The sequence below is a fragment of the Xenopus tropicalis genome, chromosome 2 (assembly GCF_000004195.4).
Source record: "Xenopus tropicalis strain Nigerian chromosome 2, UCB_Xtro_10.0, whole genome shotgun sequence".
Classification (NCBI taxonomy): Eukaryota; Metazoa; Chordata; class Amphibia; order Anura; family Pipidae; genus Xenopus; species Xenopus tropicalis.
This window is the reverse complement of record NC_030678.2, coordinates 169,249,829-169,268,464: the sequence shown is the minus strand read 5'-3', so window position 1 is coordinate 169,268,464 and position 18,636 is coordinate 169,249,829. Positions and strand designations below refer to the sequence as shown.

Genomic DNA, 18,636 nt, shown 5'->3' with positions numbered 1-18,636 from the left:
AGAAGATTTCTGTTAAAAGGCGGTCACTTATGAAGTGCCTAAAGGACAAACTCATCTTTAGTTTAGCTTTTAATGTTATGTGAGCAGGGGGGCGAGAAATCGTCATTAAAAAATAATGAAACATAATTTTTAAAGTTTTTTAGATTGCTTCTAACTAACGTTACTTAAATGGTATGTACTTATGTAAGCTTCCCCTTTAACTATTAAAGTGATATCGACACTCTTATTAATTTAAGATCAGTATTATTAGACATGCAGCATTGCATTGTTCTTTTTTAAAAAGGGTGTCCAATGGCCCAGTATATCTAACCCTTTCCAGTCAGGGCTGCCATTAGAAATGACGGGGCCCCCACAACAAAATTTCTCCCCCCCCTCCTCCCACACCCCGCCCCAAATGACCCCTCCCCCAGTGACCCCTCCCATCAGTACAAAGGACACACAGACCATGGTAGCCAGGGCCCCCTAGAACATTGGTAGCCAGGGCCCCCCTTAAACATTGGTAGCCAGGGCCCCCTAGAACATTGGTAGCCAGGGCCCCCCTTAAAAATTGGTAGCCATGGCCCCCTAGAACATTGGTAGCCAGGGCCCCCTAAAACATTGGTGGCCAGGGGTTACGTTTTGCCCTGGGCCCTGTTTCCAGTACTGAGCCACCAATGTGGAAAATGAGCCACTTCTCTATGACTGACCAGGCCTAGTTGGAATGGGTAAATAATGTTGGCCTGGGGGTGGCTTAGGGGCTGCTTGTATAATAATAATGGCACGTTCCATATAACTTGCCAATATCACTTTCAAGGCTAAAGCTGGAATGTCCGTCTTGTCTCTCCAGAAGAGGTGCAACCCATCTCTCCACATCCTTATCATGGTGGCCTTCCATTCGGATGCAACTGTGTGGCTCTCTAGATTAGAACTGTGGGGTTTGCACTCCCTAAATGGGCCTGGGTGATGGTAGGGGCTCATCCCAAAGGCCACTTAGGGTGAGATTTGGGGAAAAGGCTTATTTTGCTCTCCTAGTCTTCTCTTGAAAGCCCAGTTTGAAGACCTATAAGTGGGAGATTTAGATAAAAGCCTATTTGCTGTATTAGATATTCTTGTCATAAGCTAAGGGGAGCCTTCACCAAAAGTTGGGCCTCCAAGCCCAAGCTGGAGAACTCTTGATAACCATTTTTAGTTGTCAACATTAGAGTTGGCCACAGAATAAGCCCCAACTGAGCATGTGTATGATGTCATTAACCAGCACAGAGTAGGAAGGGGCCACTTTTCTCTACTTTCCCAGTCTTTTAGCTGAAAAGCCAGATTTGTACAATCTTGGCCATCCAGTTGTGTGGCAAAATGGTTCACCGTCTTACAAATATTTCCATCTACTGAATGTTTCCAAAATGTTTCACCTGATAGAACTTTTTATGTCCCAGATACAGCCAGTGTCCCAGATACAGCACTGTCTCCAATGTTCAAGAATGGATTAGTCTAGAAATGTTACATTTTATATCTGGGGTTTCTATAAAATCCCTCGGCCATCACAGCCCTTTAGCAGAGAAGATCTGTGCCCCCAAAGGTGCCCCAGTAGCCCCCCATCTTCTTCTCTGCTGATTCCCAGCACATACTCTGTGCTGCTGTCACTTACCTGAGCTTAGTGACCCACTCACAATTAGTGATACACTGAATCCAGGATTCGGCCAAGATTTGGCCTTTTTAAGCAGGATTCATATTTAGATTTGGTTCGTTATCCGGCTGAATCTTTAATAAAGGATTCAGGGTTCAACCAAATCTCAAAATAGTGGATTTGGTGCATCCCTACTCACAATATACAGTATATATATATATATTTCACAATAAGCAAACTACGGTATCAGCATCTATGACAGATGTAACCACACTGTTTTGCTAATGGTCTGATAATGTGCATTGATCCCTAAGCTTAACTTCTCAACAGCAGCCCCAGAGCACACTGAGCACGTGCAGTGCCACTGACACACAAGAGATGGGAGACCTGTGGACAATTTTGGAGACCTGGATCATAACTGTTCTAGGGCCGATGAACCTTTGGGGCTGATACAGTTCAGCATAGAAAATACAGAATTTCTAGCCATGATCGTTTGAATTGTTTATCTCTTTATTAAATATACTGTGCCTTAATTAATCACTCCCTTATAAATAATAGACAGCAAAAATTTACTTTTTTAACCTTTGTAGTTACTGTAATATTTAACAGTCTTTCAAACCTTCACTAAGATCTTAAATCATTATTGCACGACTCACTTGTCAATGGCTGAAAGGCACAAAGCCTGAACAAACATACAACATTAACACATTTACATACATGATGGTGTCTATAAGCCAGTAGTAACCTGGTTGCTGTATGTGTGCCTATAATAGGATATGAGACGGTTTCTTATCACCGAGATTCAATACATTGCTGTGTTTACTGCAGCCAGAGATCAGTTTTCTGTTGTAACCGCACTTTCTGTAATATGACAAAGTGAGAGTGGAACTGACAGTTTGTTAAGGGGCTACAATGCTGTAATTACGTATACCAGTAAAGCTCCCTGGGAAGTTATAGTGAATTATTATTATTCTTTTATTCTTTTAGTTTTTGCTTTATTTAATAATAAAACAAAAGCCTAAACAAAAATATGACAAGAAATGCTGCATTTAATATATTGAACTTACTGTACCAGCCTAGAGGTTCAGCAGCCTTATAACAGTGATCCGATTGTCCACAGGAACTCTCCATCTTTGTATCTTGTTAGGCTGACTTTTGTGTGTCACTGGCACTGCACATGCTCAGTGTGGGTTACGGGTTGTTGTAAGTCAGCAAGGAGAAACTATAGTTTTTCTGCCATAGAAGCTGATGCTACAGGGATGATTATTGAATCATGATGCAGAACACACTGGTTTCTGAGCTGCCATGTATTGTGAATCTGAATTCATTACTAATCAGATGTTTTTTTGAATTCTATATTGTATATATACAGTATATAGTAAGCTCAGGTAAGTGACACCAGCCCAGGGTATTGCTGGGAATCAGCAGAAAAGAAGATGGGGGGCTACTGGGCAGCTCGGCAGCAGGAATCCATCCCATTCATTGATTCATGCTCTTTGTTATTAATTGCATAAAGTCCATGTATTATTCCCGAGACAACTGCCACCATTGCAGTGCATTGCTATGGCAAAGGATCATGGGACTCTTTAATCATGGTATAGATAATGTTATTCTCTTTATTTATTTATTTTTTTTCATTAAATTGGATTTTTTTTTGTTCATTTTAGAGGGCTGCCCTGGACTGTGCAATGGGAATGGCAGGTGTACCCTGGATTTGAATGGCTGGCATTGTGTCTGTCAGGTGGGCTGGAGGGGATCCGGATGTGACATCTCCATGGAAACAGCGTGCAACGATGGGAAAGATAATGATGCAGGTATGTGCAACTGGAAGCCCCTGTTACACGGCGGTTAGAGTAAGTGCTTGTCACAGGCCCATTCTGGTGATGGAGTAATTGCAGGGCACGGGCCAGTAATTGCCCTCTAGGCAAGGGGTACTCACAGGTAATGTTTGCCATTTATTTCCACTTCATTCAAATCACTTCTTCCTATCCCAAGTCCGGTTCTATTTTCTGCCATTTAAATAAAGCCTGCAGTCAGATCTGTAGCGTGCATGTGTGTGTTTTACTGTATGTGTGTGCCAATGGCGGCCTCATACCGAGCAAATGGAAAAGGAGCAGCAGGGCTGTCAGAATGCTAAACTGAGTTTAAATTAGGGCACCCTACAACCAATAAGCTATATCAGATGTAACCATTTGTTGATACAGGTATAGGACCCATTATCCTGAATGCTCGGGACCAAGGGTATTCTGGATAAGGGATCTTTCTGTAATTTGGATCTCCATACCTTAAGTCTACTAAAAAATCAGTAAAACATTAATTAAACCCCATAGGATTGTTTTGCATCCAATAAGGGGTAATTATATCTTAGTTGGGATCAAGTACAGGTACTGTTTTATTATTACAGAGAAAAGGGAATCATTTAACCATTAAATAAACCCAATAGGGCTGTTCTGCCCCCAATAAGGGGTAATTATATCTTAGTTGGGATCAAGTACAGGTACTGTTTTATTATTACAGAGAAAAGGGAATCATTTAACCATTAAATAAACCCAATAGGGCTGTTCTGCCCCCAATAAGGGGTAATTATACCTTAGTTGGGATCAAGTACAGGTACTGTTTTATTATTACAGAGAAAAGGGAATCATTTAACCATTAAATAAACCCAATAGGGCTGTTCTGCCCCAATAAGGGGTAATTATATCTTAGTTGGGATCAAGTACAGGTACTGTTTTATTATTACAGAGAAAAGGGAATCATTTAACCATGAAATAAACCCAATAGGGCTGTTCTGCCCCCAATAAGGGGTAATTATATCTTAGTTGGGATCAAGTACAGGTACTGTTTTATTATTACAGAGAAAAGGGAATCATTTAACCATGAAATAAACCCAATAGGGCTGTTCTGCCCCCAATAAGGGGTAATTATATCTTAGTTGGGATCAAGTACAGGTACTGTTTTATTATTACAGAGAAAAGGGAATCATTTAACCATGAAATAAACCCAATAGGGCTGTTCTGCCCCCAATAAGGGGTAATTATATCTTAGTTGGGATCAATTACAGGTACTGTTTTATTACTACAGAGAAAAAGGGAATCAGTTTTAAAATTTTATTATTATTATTATTATTTATATATTATTTGATTAAAATGGAGTCTTTGGGAAATTAGGTTTGGTCTATAGATGTGTGGAGGGGTAAAGGCCCCCATACACGGGCCGATAGAAGCTGCCAACTCGGCAGCTGGACCGACTCGGCAGCTTATCTGCCCGTGTAGGGGCAGAAACAAGCGGGCTGGCCGACCGATATCTGGCCTGAAATTGGCCAGATATCGATCGGCTAGGTTAAAAGATTCAGCCGGATCGGGGGCCGCATCGGCTCGTTGATGCGGTCCCCGAACCGACTGCCCCATTGCCGCCCAACATAATCCTCAGAGGGGAGTGGAGTTGCCACCTGGCTGGTATTTTACTGGACAAACTGGTAAAAATGATGCTTGATGTCAATGTTATTAATAGGGCAAAAGGATAAAACTATAGGAAGGTCTGAGTTTTTTCCAGAAAAGGTGGCAACCCTAGAGGGGAGGGGCAGAGTTTCCTAAACCTGCGCAGTGGGCTGGATTATAACCCTCTGTTGGCAGATTACGGGGTAGATTCGGGGATTTTTTTCACATTTAATCTCAATTGGGGAACTTCTAAAGCATGAAATAGTGAAACTCACTAAAGTGCCTCTGCTATAAAACTACATTTCCGAGTTGAATTCCACTTTCAGTGTAGCCCTGCCTGACTTTGATGAGTATTTCCATATTCCCAGAGTACAAAGTGACCTATGAATCGGCGGTGTCACGCTTTTAAATTTCAAAAATGAAAGAAGGGGGAAAACTCCTCCCGGTCACATTATATGGAATGAGAAGAGCCGTAGCTGCTTGGGAGCCATTGAGTATGCAGAGTGGCTTCTCCAATAATCCTGCTCTGTCTGACACCCAAATTACTTGGCTCACAAAACAGGATTAGTGTAAGTGCAGCCATCATAAAGCAGGAGATTTTCTTAATTGGCATCGTAAAATAGGATTTTGCTCCCAAACTGTCCCAGCGTCATGAGGACAGACCGCTTTTACCACCTAGTGTCACTTCCAACGCTCTTCCCTAGATCTTGTTATAATTTAATTATATTACAGGCAATAATGCTCATTTTTGGCTTGTAGTAATAGGATACTGCCATGCAAAGAGCAATTTTTGGATAAGCCTTTGAATTGTTTTTGCTCTTCTAATTGCTACATATATCCAGGTTTCAAAAATATATATTTTAAACTACAGATAGGTTGTTTCATACGATTTTTATAGCAGCCGCTAAAATGTTCTTTTAGTCTCATAACCAGTGGGTAAAGATATAGAATCTCAGGGCAGGACTGCTGCTTACAATGGGAATCAGATAGGATCTGTGCCACTGTGACAGAATGCTCTGTTATACAGATAGCTAGAATCTCAGCCATAAAGCAGGGCAGGACTGCTGCTTACAATGGAGGGATCAGATAGGATCTGTGCCACTGTGACAGAATGCTCTGTTATACAGATAGCTAGAATCTCAGCCATAAAGCAGGGCAGGACTGCTGCTTACAATGGGGGGATCAGATAGGATCTGTGCCACTGTGACAGAATGCTCTGTTATACAGATAGCTAGAATCTCAGCCATAAAGCAGGGCAGGACTGCTGCTTACAATGGGGGGATCAGATAGGATCTGTGCCACTGTGACAGAATGCTCTGTTATACAGATAGCTAGAATCTCAGCCATAAAGCAGGGCAGGACTGCTGCTTACAATGGGGGGGATCAGATAGGATCTGTGCCACTGTGACAGAATGCTCTGTTATACAGATAGCTAGAATCTCAGCCATAAAGCAGGGCAGGACTGCTGCTTACAATGGGGGGGATCAGATAGGATCTGTGCCACTGTGACAGAATGCTCTGTTATACAGATAGCTAGAATCTCAGCCATAAAGCAGGGCAGGGCTGCTGCTTACAATGGGGGGATCAGATAGGATCTGTGCCACTGTGACAGAATGCTCTGTTATACAGATAGCTAGAATCTCAGCCATAAAGCAGGGCAGGGCTGCTGCTTACAATGGGGGGGATCAGATAGGATCTGTGCCACTGTGACAGAATGCTCTGTTATACAGATAGCTAGAATCTCAGCCATAAAGCAGGGCAGGACTGCTGCTTACAATGGGGGGATCAGATAGGATCTGTGCCACTGTGACAGAATGCTCTGTTATACAGATAGCTAGAATCTCAGCCATAAAGCAGGGCAGGACTGCTGCTTACAATGGGGGGATCAGATAGGATCTGTGCCACTGTGACAGAATGCTCTGTTATACAGATACAGTTATACAGCTAGAATCTCAGCCATAAAGCCAAATTACAGTATTAATAAGAAAGCATAGCAAGGCAAAGTAAACAATGCTCCTAATATTAAATCTAACGTAACCTCAGCATATCTATTATATTTTTAGTTTAATTTAGTTAAATGAAAATGTGGCTCAGCCTTGCCCATATATATATATATATATATATATATACAGAAACAGAAAGGAGCACACCCTTCATGCAAGCAAATGCCCTCGGTGCTGGTTAAAAAATTCAATAGGCAAACAAAGTACCGCACACACAGGGACTTTATGAAAAAACAAAAAAGGTTTATTGAAAGAGATCCGACGTTTCGAGCACCAAACTGTGCTCTTCCTCAGGGTTTGTCCCACTGTGCTCGAAACGTCGGATCTCTTTCAATAAACCTTTTTTGTTTTTTCATAAAGTCCCTGTGTGTGCGGTACTCTGTTTGCCTATATATATATATAGATGTTGTAGCATCAAATTGTAAAACACATCAGTTACTTTCTTTTCCATCTGTCAGAGAAACTTTCCCGAAACATGTCCTTCCGGCTCAGTCCCTGATTAAAGTTGGTTACAAGTCAGCAGAGTATCAGGAGGTTTCCTTAATTCCTCTCCCAAGTGCCTTGAGTTCTCTCTCATCCTGCGTGCGGATGTCTGTGCCAACGTGAGGGAATGGTTCCAAGGCTTTGGCTTCCTTGTCATGGGAAGAGAAGTGTTTTCTCGCATTGAGTCTGGCAGATGTTATTGGAGAAAGCGCCATATGGACCCTTTTTTCTGCTTTTTTAGCTGAGTGAATCTGCAATCCCAAGCCAAGGCTCCAAATGAAGAGCTGGGGCTGTAATGTATTCAGCCCCTCTAGGCAAATATTTACACTGGATCCTCAGCCACTTCAGCTTGATTGGGGGGAATGGGACCTCCGCTTTATACGTATTGGTATCAGTTGTAGAATGTATGAAAAATGGGTTATATGGGAATTATAAGGGATAATGTGCCCCCTACTGTAAATGATAAGGATATTAGCAGTCACTGAGGGGTTCTGTGCCCATATAAAGGCACAAGGCTGCAGGCTGAGTTATACAGGGAACTCTGAGTATCACTCATGTATTATAAGGGATAATGTACCCCCTACTGTAAATGATAAGGATATTAGCAGTCACTGAGGGTTCTGTGCCCATATAAAGGCACAAGGCTGCAGGCTGAGTTATACAGGGAACTCTGAGTATCACTCATGTATTATAAGGGATAATGTACCCCCTACTGTAAATGATAAGGATATTAGCAGTCACTGAGGGGTTCTGTGCCCATATAAAGGCACAAGGCTGCAGGCTGAGTTATACAGGGAACTCTGAGTATCACTCATGTATTATAAGGGATAATGTACCCCCTACTGTAAATGATAAGGATATTAGCAGTCACTGAGGGGTTCTGTGCCCATATAAAGGCACAAGGCTGCAGGCTGAGTTATACAGGGAACTCTGAGTATCACTCATGTATTATAAGGGATAATGTACCCCCTACTGTAAATGATAAGGATATTAGCAGTCACTGAGGGGTTCTGTGCCCATATAAAGGCACAAGGCTGCAGGCTGAGTTATACAGGGAACTCTGAGTATCACTCATGTATTATAAGGGATAAAGTACCCCCTACTGTAAATGATAAGGATATTAGCAGTCACTGAGGGGTTCTGTGCCCATATAAAGGCACAAGGCTGCAGGCTGAGTTATACAGGGAACTCTGAGTATCACTCATGTATTATAAGGGATAATGTACCCCCTACTGTAAATGATAAGGATATTAGCAGTCACTGAGGGGTTCTGTGACCATATAAAGGCACAAGGCTGCAGGCTGAGTTATACAGGGAACTCTGAGTATCACTCATGTATTATAACGGATAATGTACCCCCTACTGTAAATGATAAGGATATTAGCAGTCACTGAGGGGTTCTGTGCCCATATAAAGGCACAAGGCTGCAGGCTGACTTATACAGGGAACTCTGAGTATCACTCATGTATTATAAGGGATAATGTACCCCCTACTGTAAATGATAAGGATATTAGCAGTCACTGAGGGGTTCTGTGCCCATATAAAGGCACAAGGCTGCAGGCTGAGTTATACAGGGAACTCTGAGTATCACTCATGTATTATAACGGATAATGTACCCCCTACTGTAAATGATAAGGATATTAGAAGTCGCTGAGGGGTTCTGTGACCATGTAAGCTCCAGTAGCAAATGATTAAGGGAAGACTGTTTTTTTTAACTCATAAACAGCACTATGACTACAATTGAAACGTTTGGGTAATTATATTTCCTACAGATGGCCTCGTTGACTGCATGGATCCTGATTGCTGTTTGCAACATTCCTGTCAAACCAGTTCTTTGTGTCTGGGTTCCCCGGACCCCCTTGACATCATCCAGGAGACTCAAGCCCCAGTGCCCCACCAGAACCTACAGTCCTTCTACAACAGGGTGAAGTTCCTAATAGGCAAGGACAGCACCCACTACATCCCCGGAGAAAACCCATTCAACAGAGGGTGAGTTGGTTTCGTATTCTGGCATGATGTTGATGGTGCCCTTTTTCTATCAATGTTTTTTGTTACTTTGGATTCTAAAAACAAAGTGCTGGGTAAAAATAACAGAAATTAACATTTTTCTACCCGCGCATGAGGCCCACTTCAAGGGGAAGTTAAGCCCCCTAATTGTTTTCTGTTTCACTTAGTTTCAAGGGGAACTTAATCCCCTCATTGTATTCTGTGTCACCCAGTTTCAAGGGGAATATAACCCCTCTCAATGTATTCTGTGTCACTTAATTTCAAGGGTAAATTAACCCCCCTCATTGTATTCTGTGCCACCCAGTTTCAAGGGGAAGTTAATTCCCTCATTGTATTTTATTTAACACCTTTTCAAGGGTAAATTAATCCCACCATTGTTTTCTGTTTCACCCAGTTTCAAGGGGAGTTTAACCCCCCTCATTGTTTGCTGCTTTACCCAGTTTCAAGGGGAAATTAATCCCCTTTCATACCTTTTCAAGGGGAAGTTAATCCCATCATTGTTTTCTATTTCTCCCAGTTTCAAGTGAAACTTAAACACACCAATGCTCTTAAAATGGCTGCTGGAGCAATTGCTGTTTGGGAAAAATAAAGATAACTCATGGAAACAAACCACCATTTAAAACCCAAATTTTTCGAGTTTAAACAATACTAACGATACTTTCGGCTCGAAAAATTCAGGATTTTTTAATGTAAACTCGAAATTTTTGTACAAACGATTCAAGCGTTATAGTGACATTTTATAAATACAACAATGATCAAGTTTAATTTGAATTTATACCATGTCGTATTTATATGACTTCCAAGGCCAGAAAAAAAATGAATTTCGGTACATCTAAGTGTATGTATGCCGATAAATGTAATTTGCTTTGGCGCTACTGAAGGCCTATATGTTCTATGCACCTGTGTATAAAACCTGGAGTCCTTCTGTTCTATTAAATCCCCCTGCTTTCAGCGGCTTGACTTAATGCACCGCTCCTACTGTATTATCTCCAACTCAATTACCTGCCTTTCTAGGAAGGCTGCACAGGAGTGGCTAATCAAATGGGGAGCTGAATACGGGTTGGTGTGCGACCAAAAAGCCCTTCCCTCGCTCCTGATTGCATTAGGGATCAGGCTAAATGCACTCTGTGAAAGAATAGCTCGGAATAAATCTTATTTTCAAGCCGAGTAAATGGAAATGGCCCGGTGGTAACAGCTTTCAGCTTCGAGCACGAGCCCCCGATGGGCGCACACAGCTCCGAATATATCATTTTACTGTGTACACAAGGCCGTCATTTGGCTTCAGCGCTGATTAGCAGCTCTTATGAACAATCTCCCTTTGTTCTCAGGCTTTTTACTTCCCCATTTTATTTGCCTCAGAATTTGCAAACATGCTTATTTCCTGCTATTTGAGATATATTACCTTGTGCGGGGGCCGGCCTGGTAAATGGAACTGTTACTCCGGTCTCTCGTTTATAGAAAACAATACCATTTTTATTATACACTTTCTGCAGGGTCGGACTGGGGGGTGCAGGGCCCACTGCTGGCTGCGTCCCCCGCACCCTCTAGGGGCCCCTGCTGCACCCCCTGACCCCCCGCTGAGCATCATTAACTCCCCCCGCAGGGGCCACTGTCCGACGTTCTCTCCTGAGCGCGTGTAAGTTTAACATGTCAGGGGCGGAACACCGCCGGCAAGGGTCAGGTCTGGGCCATCGGAACCCGCCGGGTTTTTTCCCAGTGTCCCGGCAGCCCAGTCCGACCCTGACTTTCTGCAGTATTTCTCTGCATAGCTAAATATTTATTATAGATCTGGTGCATTCTGTGCTGTTGCTGGTGCTAAATTGGTGCTCTGTAGGCAAAGCAATGCATTTCTGCTTAGAATTCATTTATGGTGCATTTATGTATAAATGTTTAAAACTGTTTAAAATGTTGTATTTTGTTAAAAATAGGCAATTTTGTAAGTAAGCAAAGTGGCACTTCTCTATTTAAAGTGGTACATTCTGCATGAAGTGGTGCTTTTCTGAAGTGATGCATTCGGTGGAAAATTACACATTTCCTTATAAAATATTGTTACATAGTTACATACATAGTTACATAGGGTTGAAAAAAGACCATTGTCCATCAAGTTCAACCCATCCGAGTAAACCCAGCACACAACCTATACTAACCAATCTATACACTCACATACATAAACTATATATATACAACCAGTAATACTAACTGTAGATATTAGTATCACAATAGCCTTGGATATTCTGCTTGTTCAAAAACTCATCCAGGCCCCTCTTAAAGGCATTAACAGAATCTGCCATTACCACATCACTAGGAAGGGCATTCCACAGCCTCACTGCCCTCACCGTGAAAAACCACCTACGCTGCTTCAAATGGAAGCTCTGTTCCTCTAATCTATAGGGGTGACCTCTGGTGCGCTGATTGTTTTTATGGGAAAAAAGAACATCCCCCAACTGCCTATAATCCCCTCTAATGTACTTGTACAGAGTAATCATGTCCCCTCGCAAGCGCCTCTTTTCCAGAGAAAACAACCCCAACCTCGACAGTCTCACCTCATAGCTTAAATCTTCCATCCCCTTTACCAGTTTAGTTGCAGTCTCTGCACTCTCTCCAGCTCATTAATATCCTTCTTAAGGACTGGAGCCCAAAACTGCACTGCATACTCAAGGTGAGGCCTTACCAGGGACCTATAAAGCGGCAAAAATATGTTCTCATCCCTTGAGTCAATGCCCTTTTTATACAAGACAGCACTTTATTTGCTTTAGTAGCCACAGAATGACACTGCCTGGCATTAGACAACTTGTGATCTACAAAAACCCCTAGATCCTTCTCCATTAAGGAAACCCCCAACACACTACCATTCAGTAGATAGTTTGCGTTTATATTATTCCTACCAAAGTGCATAACTTTGCACTTATCAACATTGAACCTCATTTTCCAGTTTGATGCCCAGTTTTCCAATTTTGTCAAATCGCTCTGCAAAGCGGCACATCCTGCATGGAACTTATAGTTTTGCACAATTTAGTGTCATCAGCAAAAATAGAAACAGTACTCTCTATGCCCACCTCCAGGTCATTAATAAACAAGTTAAAAAGCAAAGGACCAAGGACTGACCCCTGCGGTACTCCACTAACCACACTGGTCCAATTAGAAAATGTTCCATTTACAACCACTCTTTGTACTCTATCCTTCAGCCAGTTCTCTATCCAATTACAAATATTATGTTCTAGGCCAATATTCCTCAATTTGATCATTAACCTTCTGTGAGGTACTGTATCAAACGCTTTAGCAAAGTCCAAGTAGATGACATCAACTGCCATTCCAGCATCAAGGTTCCTGCTCACCTCCTCATAAAAGGCAACTAAATTAGTCTGGCAAGATCTGTTACGCATAAAACCATGCTGGCACAAACTAATAGTATTGTGAACTGCAATGTATTCAAGTACCCTATCCCTTATTACCCCTTCCAAAAGTTTTCCTACTACTTGTGTATCGTGAAAAAGTTTTATACAATTTGATTGATTTTTTGAAGTATAAATTGTGTGCAAAGTGGTGTCGGTAAAGTATTTTAGTGCTAAATGGTTCATTGTGTAGCAAGGGTTGCATGTTCTGAAGCATCTTCTGCTCGATGATGCATTTTGGATCCAAAAGGATAGTGGATCAAGTTATTTTTATTATATATAATATTATTACAGAGATAAAAGGAAATCAGAGTCTATTGGAGATGGCCATCCCACAATTCAGAGCTTTCTGGATAATGGGGTTCTAAATATTGCCATGGTCTAGTGGTATAGTATTATGGCATCTCTATTTGTAGGCAAACTTATTGTTTATAGAAAGTAGTGAACGGCCATGTTGGTCTGGCCACACCCACAGACTATGTTAGACCATGCCCCCCTGAGCTTCTAGGACTTTCCTTCTGCTGGGTTTTTTTTTGTAGGATCTGTGGAAAAAGAGAGAGAAAAGGCTGTAACCAGCCAACCAGTGAGCAAAGTTGGCACAGTCAGTGCTGAAATAGTGAGCAGATTACTGCCTGCCTGTCCCTCGGGCCCCATAACGTTCCGTGCATTATCTACAGGCTGGGGCCGGGGAACCAGCTGCGGAGAGTTTCAAAGAATCCCACATTTCATTTGTGCCATGCCACTGGAACTGCTGCTTTTCTAATCATTAAAGAGTGCAGATTGAAGTGTGGAAAAATGACATTTAAAGGGCTTGTTAAAATGCACCTCTGGGGAGTGATTCTGTTGCTGTGTGGAAGCACCTGATGTGAAAATTAAATAAGTGAGATTATGCAGGGGTGAGATTGTCATTAGGAGAAAAGATTTGCATTGTGCCGGCAAAGGAAAACAACCTCTCTCTCTCCCGGCGCTTTGCACTTCATTTATGGAGACGGCACAAATGTGTTTTAGAAACAAGAGTTATTTGAGGCTTCGTGGAAGGAATTGAGGTTCTTTGGGGGAAAGGCATGTGGAACATGAAGGAGCGAGGGTTTTCTTAGAAATTAAACATGGAAATATGTCAGTATTACTGTAAAATAAACCACAACGTTTCTGTTTTATATATTACATTTTTAAGAATTCTTTGCACCCTGACCTGTTGCCCAAAAATGCCCATGGGCCTCTTGCACAGACTCTATGGCAGCGGTTGTCCAACTGTTCCGATTCAAGGCAGAGCCGGGCCAAGCCGACAGGGGGTCTTAGGCAAGGGTGTCCTAGGCTGCCGGGGGTGGGGGACAGTGTCGGACTGGGATACCAGGAAAAAACCCAGTGGGCCCGCCCCCCCCAGGGCACACCCGCAATCCGCAATCTGCCATCCCCCTTCCCTGACGCACCAAAGGTTAGTTTAGGGGGACGGAGGGTGTTGGGGGCCTCTGTGGGGGGGGGGGGGGAAGGCAATGGGGGCCATTAGGGGGTGCAGGGGCCTCTGAGGCAGAAGGCCCGGTGGGCCATGCACCCCCCAGTCCGACCCTGGTGGGGGAAGTGCACACTGGAGAGGCACTGACTAGGGGTAGGTGGAAGAAGAGGTATGTGCCTAGTGCCGTCACAAGAAGATTATTGCTGGCAGGCACATCCTGATGTCAAAAAAGTGGTCAGGAAGCAGCATAGTTTAAAATAAGAACTTTGAAAGTTCTGAAGGACTGGGGGGTGGGCCTTGCACCCCCAGTCTGACCCTGGTGGGGGAAGTGCACACTAGAGAGGCACTGACTAGGGGTAGGTGGAAGAAGAGGTATGTGCCTAGTGCCGTCACAAGAAGATTATTGCTGGCAGGCACATCCTGATGTCAAAAAAGTGGTCAGGAAGCAGCATAGTTTAAAATAAGAACTTTGAAAGTTCTGAAGGACTGGGGGGTGGGCCTTGCACCCCCAGTCTGACCCTGGTGGGGGAAGTGCACACTAGAGAGGCACTGACTAGGGGTAGGTGGAAGAAGAGGTACATGTCTATTGCCCCCCATGTTTGCGCCCCTTGGGGGTACACCGTTTCATCAACGCCCCCCCTTAGCTCATAAGTATGTTACATAAGGAAAAAACGTCAGTAATAGTTCCAACAATCTCTCTATATATAGAATATATATATATATATATATATCAGGAGAGAGCCGGCACTCAATCGGGTCACAATTGCCTGGGTGCTGGTCCAAGTGAATAATTAGATACAGCAACAAAGAGATCTGCACTCACAGGGCTTATAGAATTAATATGGTGTTTATTGAGAAGACTAACATTTCGGCTATATCACTTGCCTTTTTTTTTAAAAAAAAAGGCTAGTGATATAGCTGAAACGTTAGTCTTCTCAATAAACACCATATTAATTCTATAAGCCCTGTGAGTGCGGATCTCTTTGTTGCTATATATATATATATATATATATTCACCCCATATCTTATACTAATTGCCTTTGTGTTCCAGTTGTAGTCGAAGAGCATAAAGGCATAGGCAATAGGCATTCTTCCTAAATCTCACCCTAACTGGCTTCACCAGCCCCACAGCCTGGGAAACACTTCTCTATGGTGAAGAGGCTACGTTCCTCCTACATGCTGGGCTGATGGTCATCACCCTTGTTTGACTGGATGGAGTAGTTAGTAATAAGAGTGGTTATACGGAAACTGTGGGGCTGACCCCCATGGGCCTTGTAAAAGTGACAGGAAGGCTATTTAGGTCAGGAACATATCCATTTGCTATCCTAGATATACTTGAAAGACCAGCTTGAAGGCCATTTAGGGAGATAGTTGGAGAGGTGATAAATATACTGTCCCAGATATTCTTGGAACTATGGCTTAATGAGAGATACACTGATTTTTTCTTAGGTCTACAACCTTGACGTGGGCTTAGGGGAACCCTGAGCAAAGGGTGGACCTCCCATAGAAGTATAACTACTGGTTTAGAGCATCTGAGCATTACTTAAATCTGTATTCTAGGTTTTTACATGAGTGCAAATGTATTTCAGGCCTACGTTATAATCACATGACTGGAAGAAAGTAATCAGGTCCATATTTACCATGAAAGCAGAAAAGTGGCTTCAGATTTTAGAATAAATGTAAATCAGTTTTACCAAAACATCTCCTAGAAATGGCTGACCCCTCATTTTAATTAACTATAAGAAGCCCGAATACATTCCCATGCGGAAAAAGAAATGATATTTTTCCATAAAAGGCAATAAATCACTTTCCCTTCCCTGAAAAATTTAATTTATGTGCAGATACAGTAAGACACCACCTGCCGTTCTCCGACTCCCAATGATTGTTTGGAGAATAATTGCCGCAATATCAAGGTCTTCTGAAGGAAATGGTTAATTCAATTAATATTTCCAGGGTTCCTAGAGCTTTAGCATCATACTGGGCTGCTGTTCTTGCCTTAAGAAAGGACACGGAAGTGTCATGGGGGCAGTTGACTTCAGGCCTGAAGACCCTGGAGTATCTCACTAAGCAGAAGAGAATTTGAAAATTAATGTCTGTGAATAGTGGCTGTCAAGGTTCAGATGATTGACTTTGCTCCCAAATGAGCTTTTTTTTTCTTATTGAAATAATAACTTTCAAAGAAAGGGGCTTGAATTAAGCCTGAGCAGGTTATGCGCCATTGTGCCAAGTAACCCCTTCTGTTACATGCAGAAGGATATCAAGCTTGCAGATACATTGCTGTTGAAGTCATATATCCACAATTACAAGAATATCTAGGACAGCAAACAAGGGCTCACCCCAAATATCACCATAATTAGTGGTCCCCAACCAGTTGCTCGGGGGATGTTGCTCCCAGTGGCCTCAAAGCAGGTGGTTATTTTGGAATTCCTGGCTTGGAGGCAAGTTTTGGTTGCATAAAAGAAGATGTGGAGGGTCCTGGGTTGTGTGGTGGGTTTGTATACAGGTATGGGATCTGTTATCTGAAAACCCATAATCCAAAAAGTTCTGAATTAGGGGAAGGCCATCTTCCATAGACTCCATTATAAGGAAATAATTCTAGTTTTTAAAAATTATTTCCTTTTTCTCTGTAATAAAAAAACAGTACCTGTACTTGATCCCAACTAAGATATAATGACCCCTTATTGGGGGCAGAACAGCCCTATTGGGTTTATTTCATGGTTAAATGATTCCCTTTTCTCTGTAATAATAAAACAGTACCTGTACTTGATCCCAACTAAGATATAATTACCCCTTATTGGGGCAGAACAGCCCTATTGGGTTTATTTAATGGTTAAATGATTCCCTTTTCTCTGTAATAATAAAACAGTACCTGTACTTGATCCCAACTAAGATATAATTACCCCTTATTGGGGCAAAACAGCCCTATTGGGTTTATTTAATGGTTAAATGATTCCCTTTTCTCTGTAATAATAAAACAGTACCTGTACTTGATCCCAACTAAGATATAATTACCCCTTATTGGGGGCAGAACAGCCCTATTGGGTTTAATGGTTAAATGATTCCCTTTTCCCTGTAATAATAAAACAGTACCTGTACTTGATCCCAACAAGATATATTTACCCCTTATTGGGGCAGAACAGCCCTATTGGGTTTATTTAATGGTTAAATGATTCCCTTTTCTCTGTAATAATAAAACAGTACCTGTACTTGATCCCAACTAAGATATAATTACCCCTTATTGGGGCAGAACAGCCCTATTGGGTTTATTTAATGGTTAAATGATTCCCTTTTCTCTGTAATAATAAAACAGTACCTGTACTTGATCCCAACTAAGATATAATTACCCCTTATTGGGGGCAGAACCTATTGGGTTTATTTAAGGTTTAAAAGATTAAGGTATGGAGATACAAATTATGAAAAGATTGCTTATCCGGAAAACCCCAGGTCCCGAGCATTCTGGATAACCGTTCCCATACATATATTTATATAATAATGTGCGAGCCCCAGTTGCAGTTAGTTAGACATACAGGAGATTACATTACGGAGGGGGCAGACAGAGCCGGCTCAGCAGAAGTGGGAACATTACTTCAGTTTCAGCTAAATACACTGGTCAAGGGGAAAAGATGTCCTTTGTATTAATGTGCTATATACATAAAGAATAATCAATAGGTGTGTTTTAGCTTCCATTTATTCTTTTTAATAGAAGGCACTAGAGTGCAGAGAACATTCTTTGTATTTAAGGACACGGGTGGGAGCCAGCATACAGAATGAAGGCAGAACGTTCCATCTTTGTATGTTTCTATTTATGCTTGTGGGTGGGAGCTGTCATGTGGTGGTTACCCTTGAAAGAAATCTATCAAAAATTTGCACTTTAAATAATACAGGATGAAGGCATAGGTTAATGCATGCACAGAAAATGTTGTTATTTTAATGGAAGCTGCCATATAGTCTCCTTTAGAGGTAGGGGATGCCCTGCCTTCAGCTGCTGACCGATAGAGAATGCTGGTGTTCTTAGTTCAGCAACAGCCGCAGCCAGCCATTAAATCTCCCTGCCCTAACATACAAAATGTTTGGTTTGCCCTTGTCTGTGCTGGCACTTAGTCCTTTTTCCCAACAACAGCTTGTTGCCGTGGAGTCAGTTGACAGCATCATTAATAAAAATATTCCAGTAATGGCCTGGGTACTGGTGCCTGCACGTGCCTCGGAGCTCTACACCGCGTTGGTTCATCTTCCTAAATGCTTCCATTCACCTACACAGTGA

General features: G+C 42.2%; 1 protein-coding gene across 5 annotated transcripts in view; it reads left to right on the top strand.

Moving 5' to 3' along the window:
- tenm4 (teneurin transmembrane protein 4) overlaps nt 1-18,636 on the top strand; it is an 811,512-nt gene that overhangs the window by 739,201 nt on the left and 53,675 nt on the right. For all 5 annotated transcript variants that reach the window (XM_031895585.1, XM_031895582.1, NM_001102688.1 and 2 more), the window contains 2 exon segments: nt 3,268-3,414; nt 9,296-9,512. In XM_031895585.1, coding sequence (XP_031751445.1) covers nt 3,268-3,414; nt 9,296-9,512 — 364 coding nt within the window.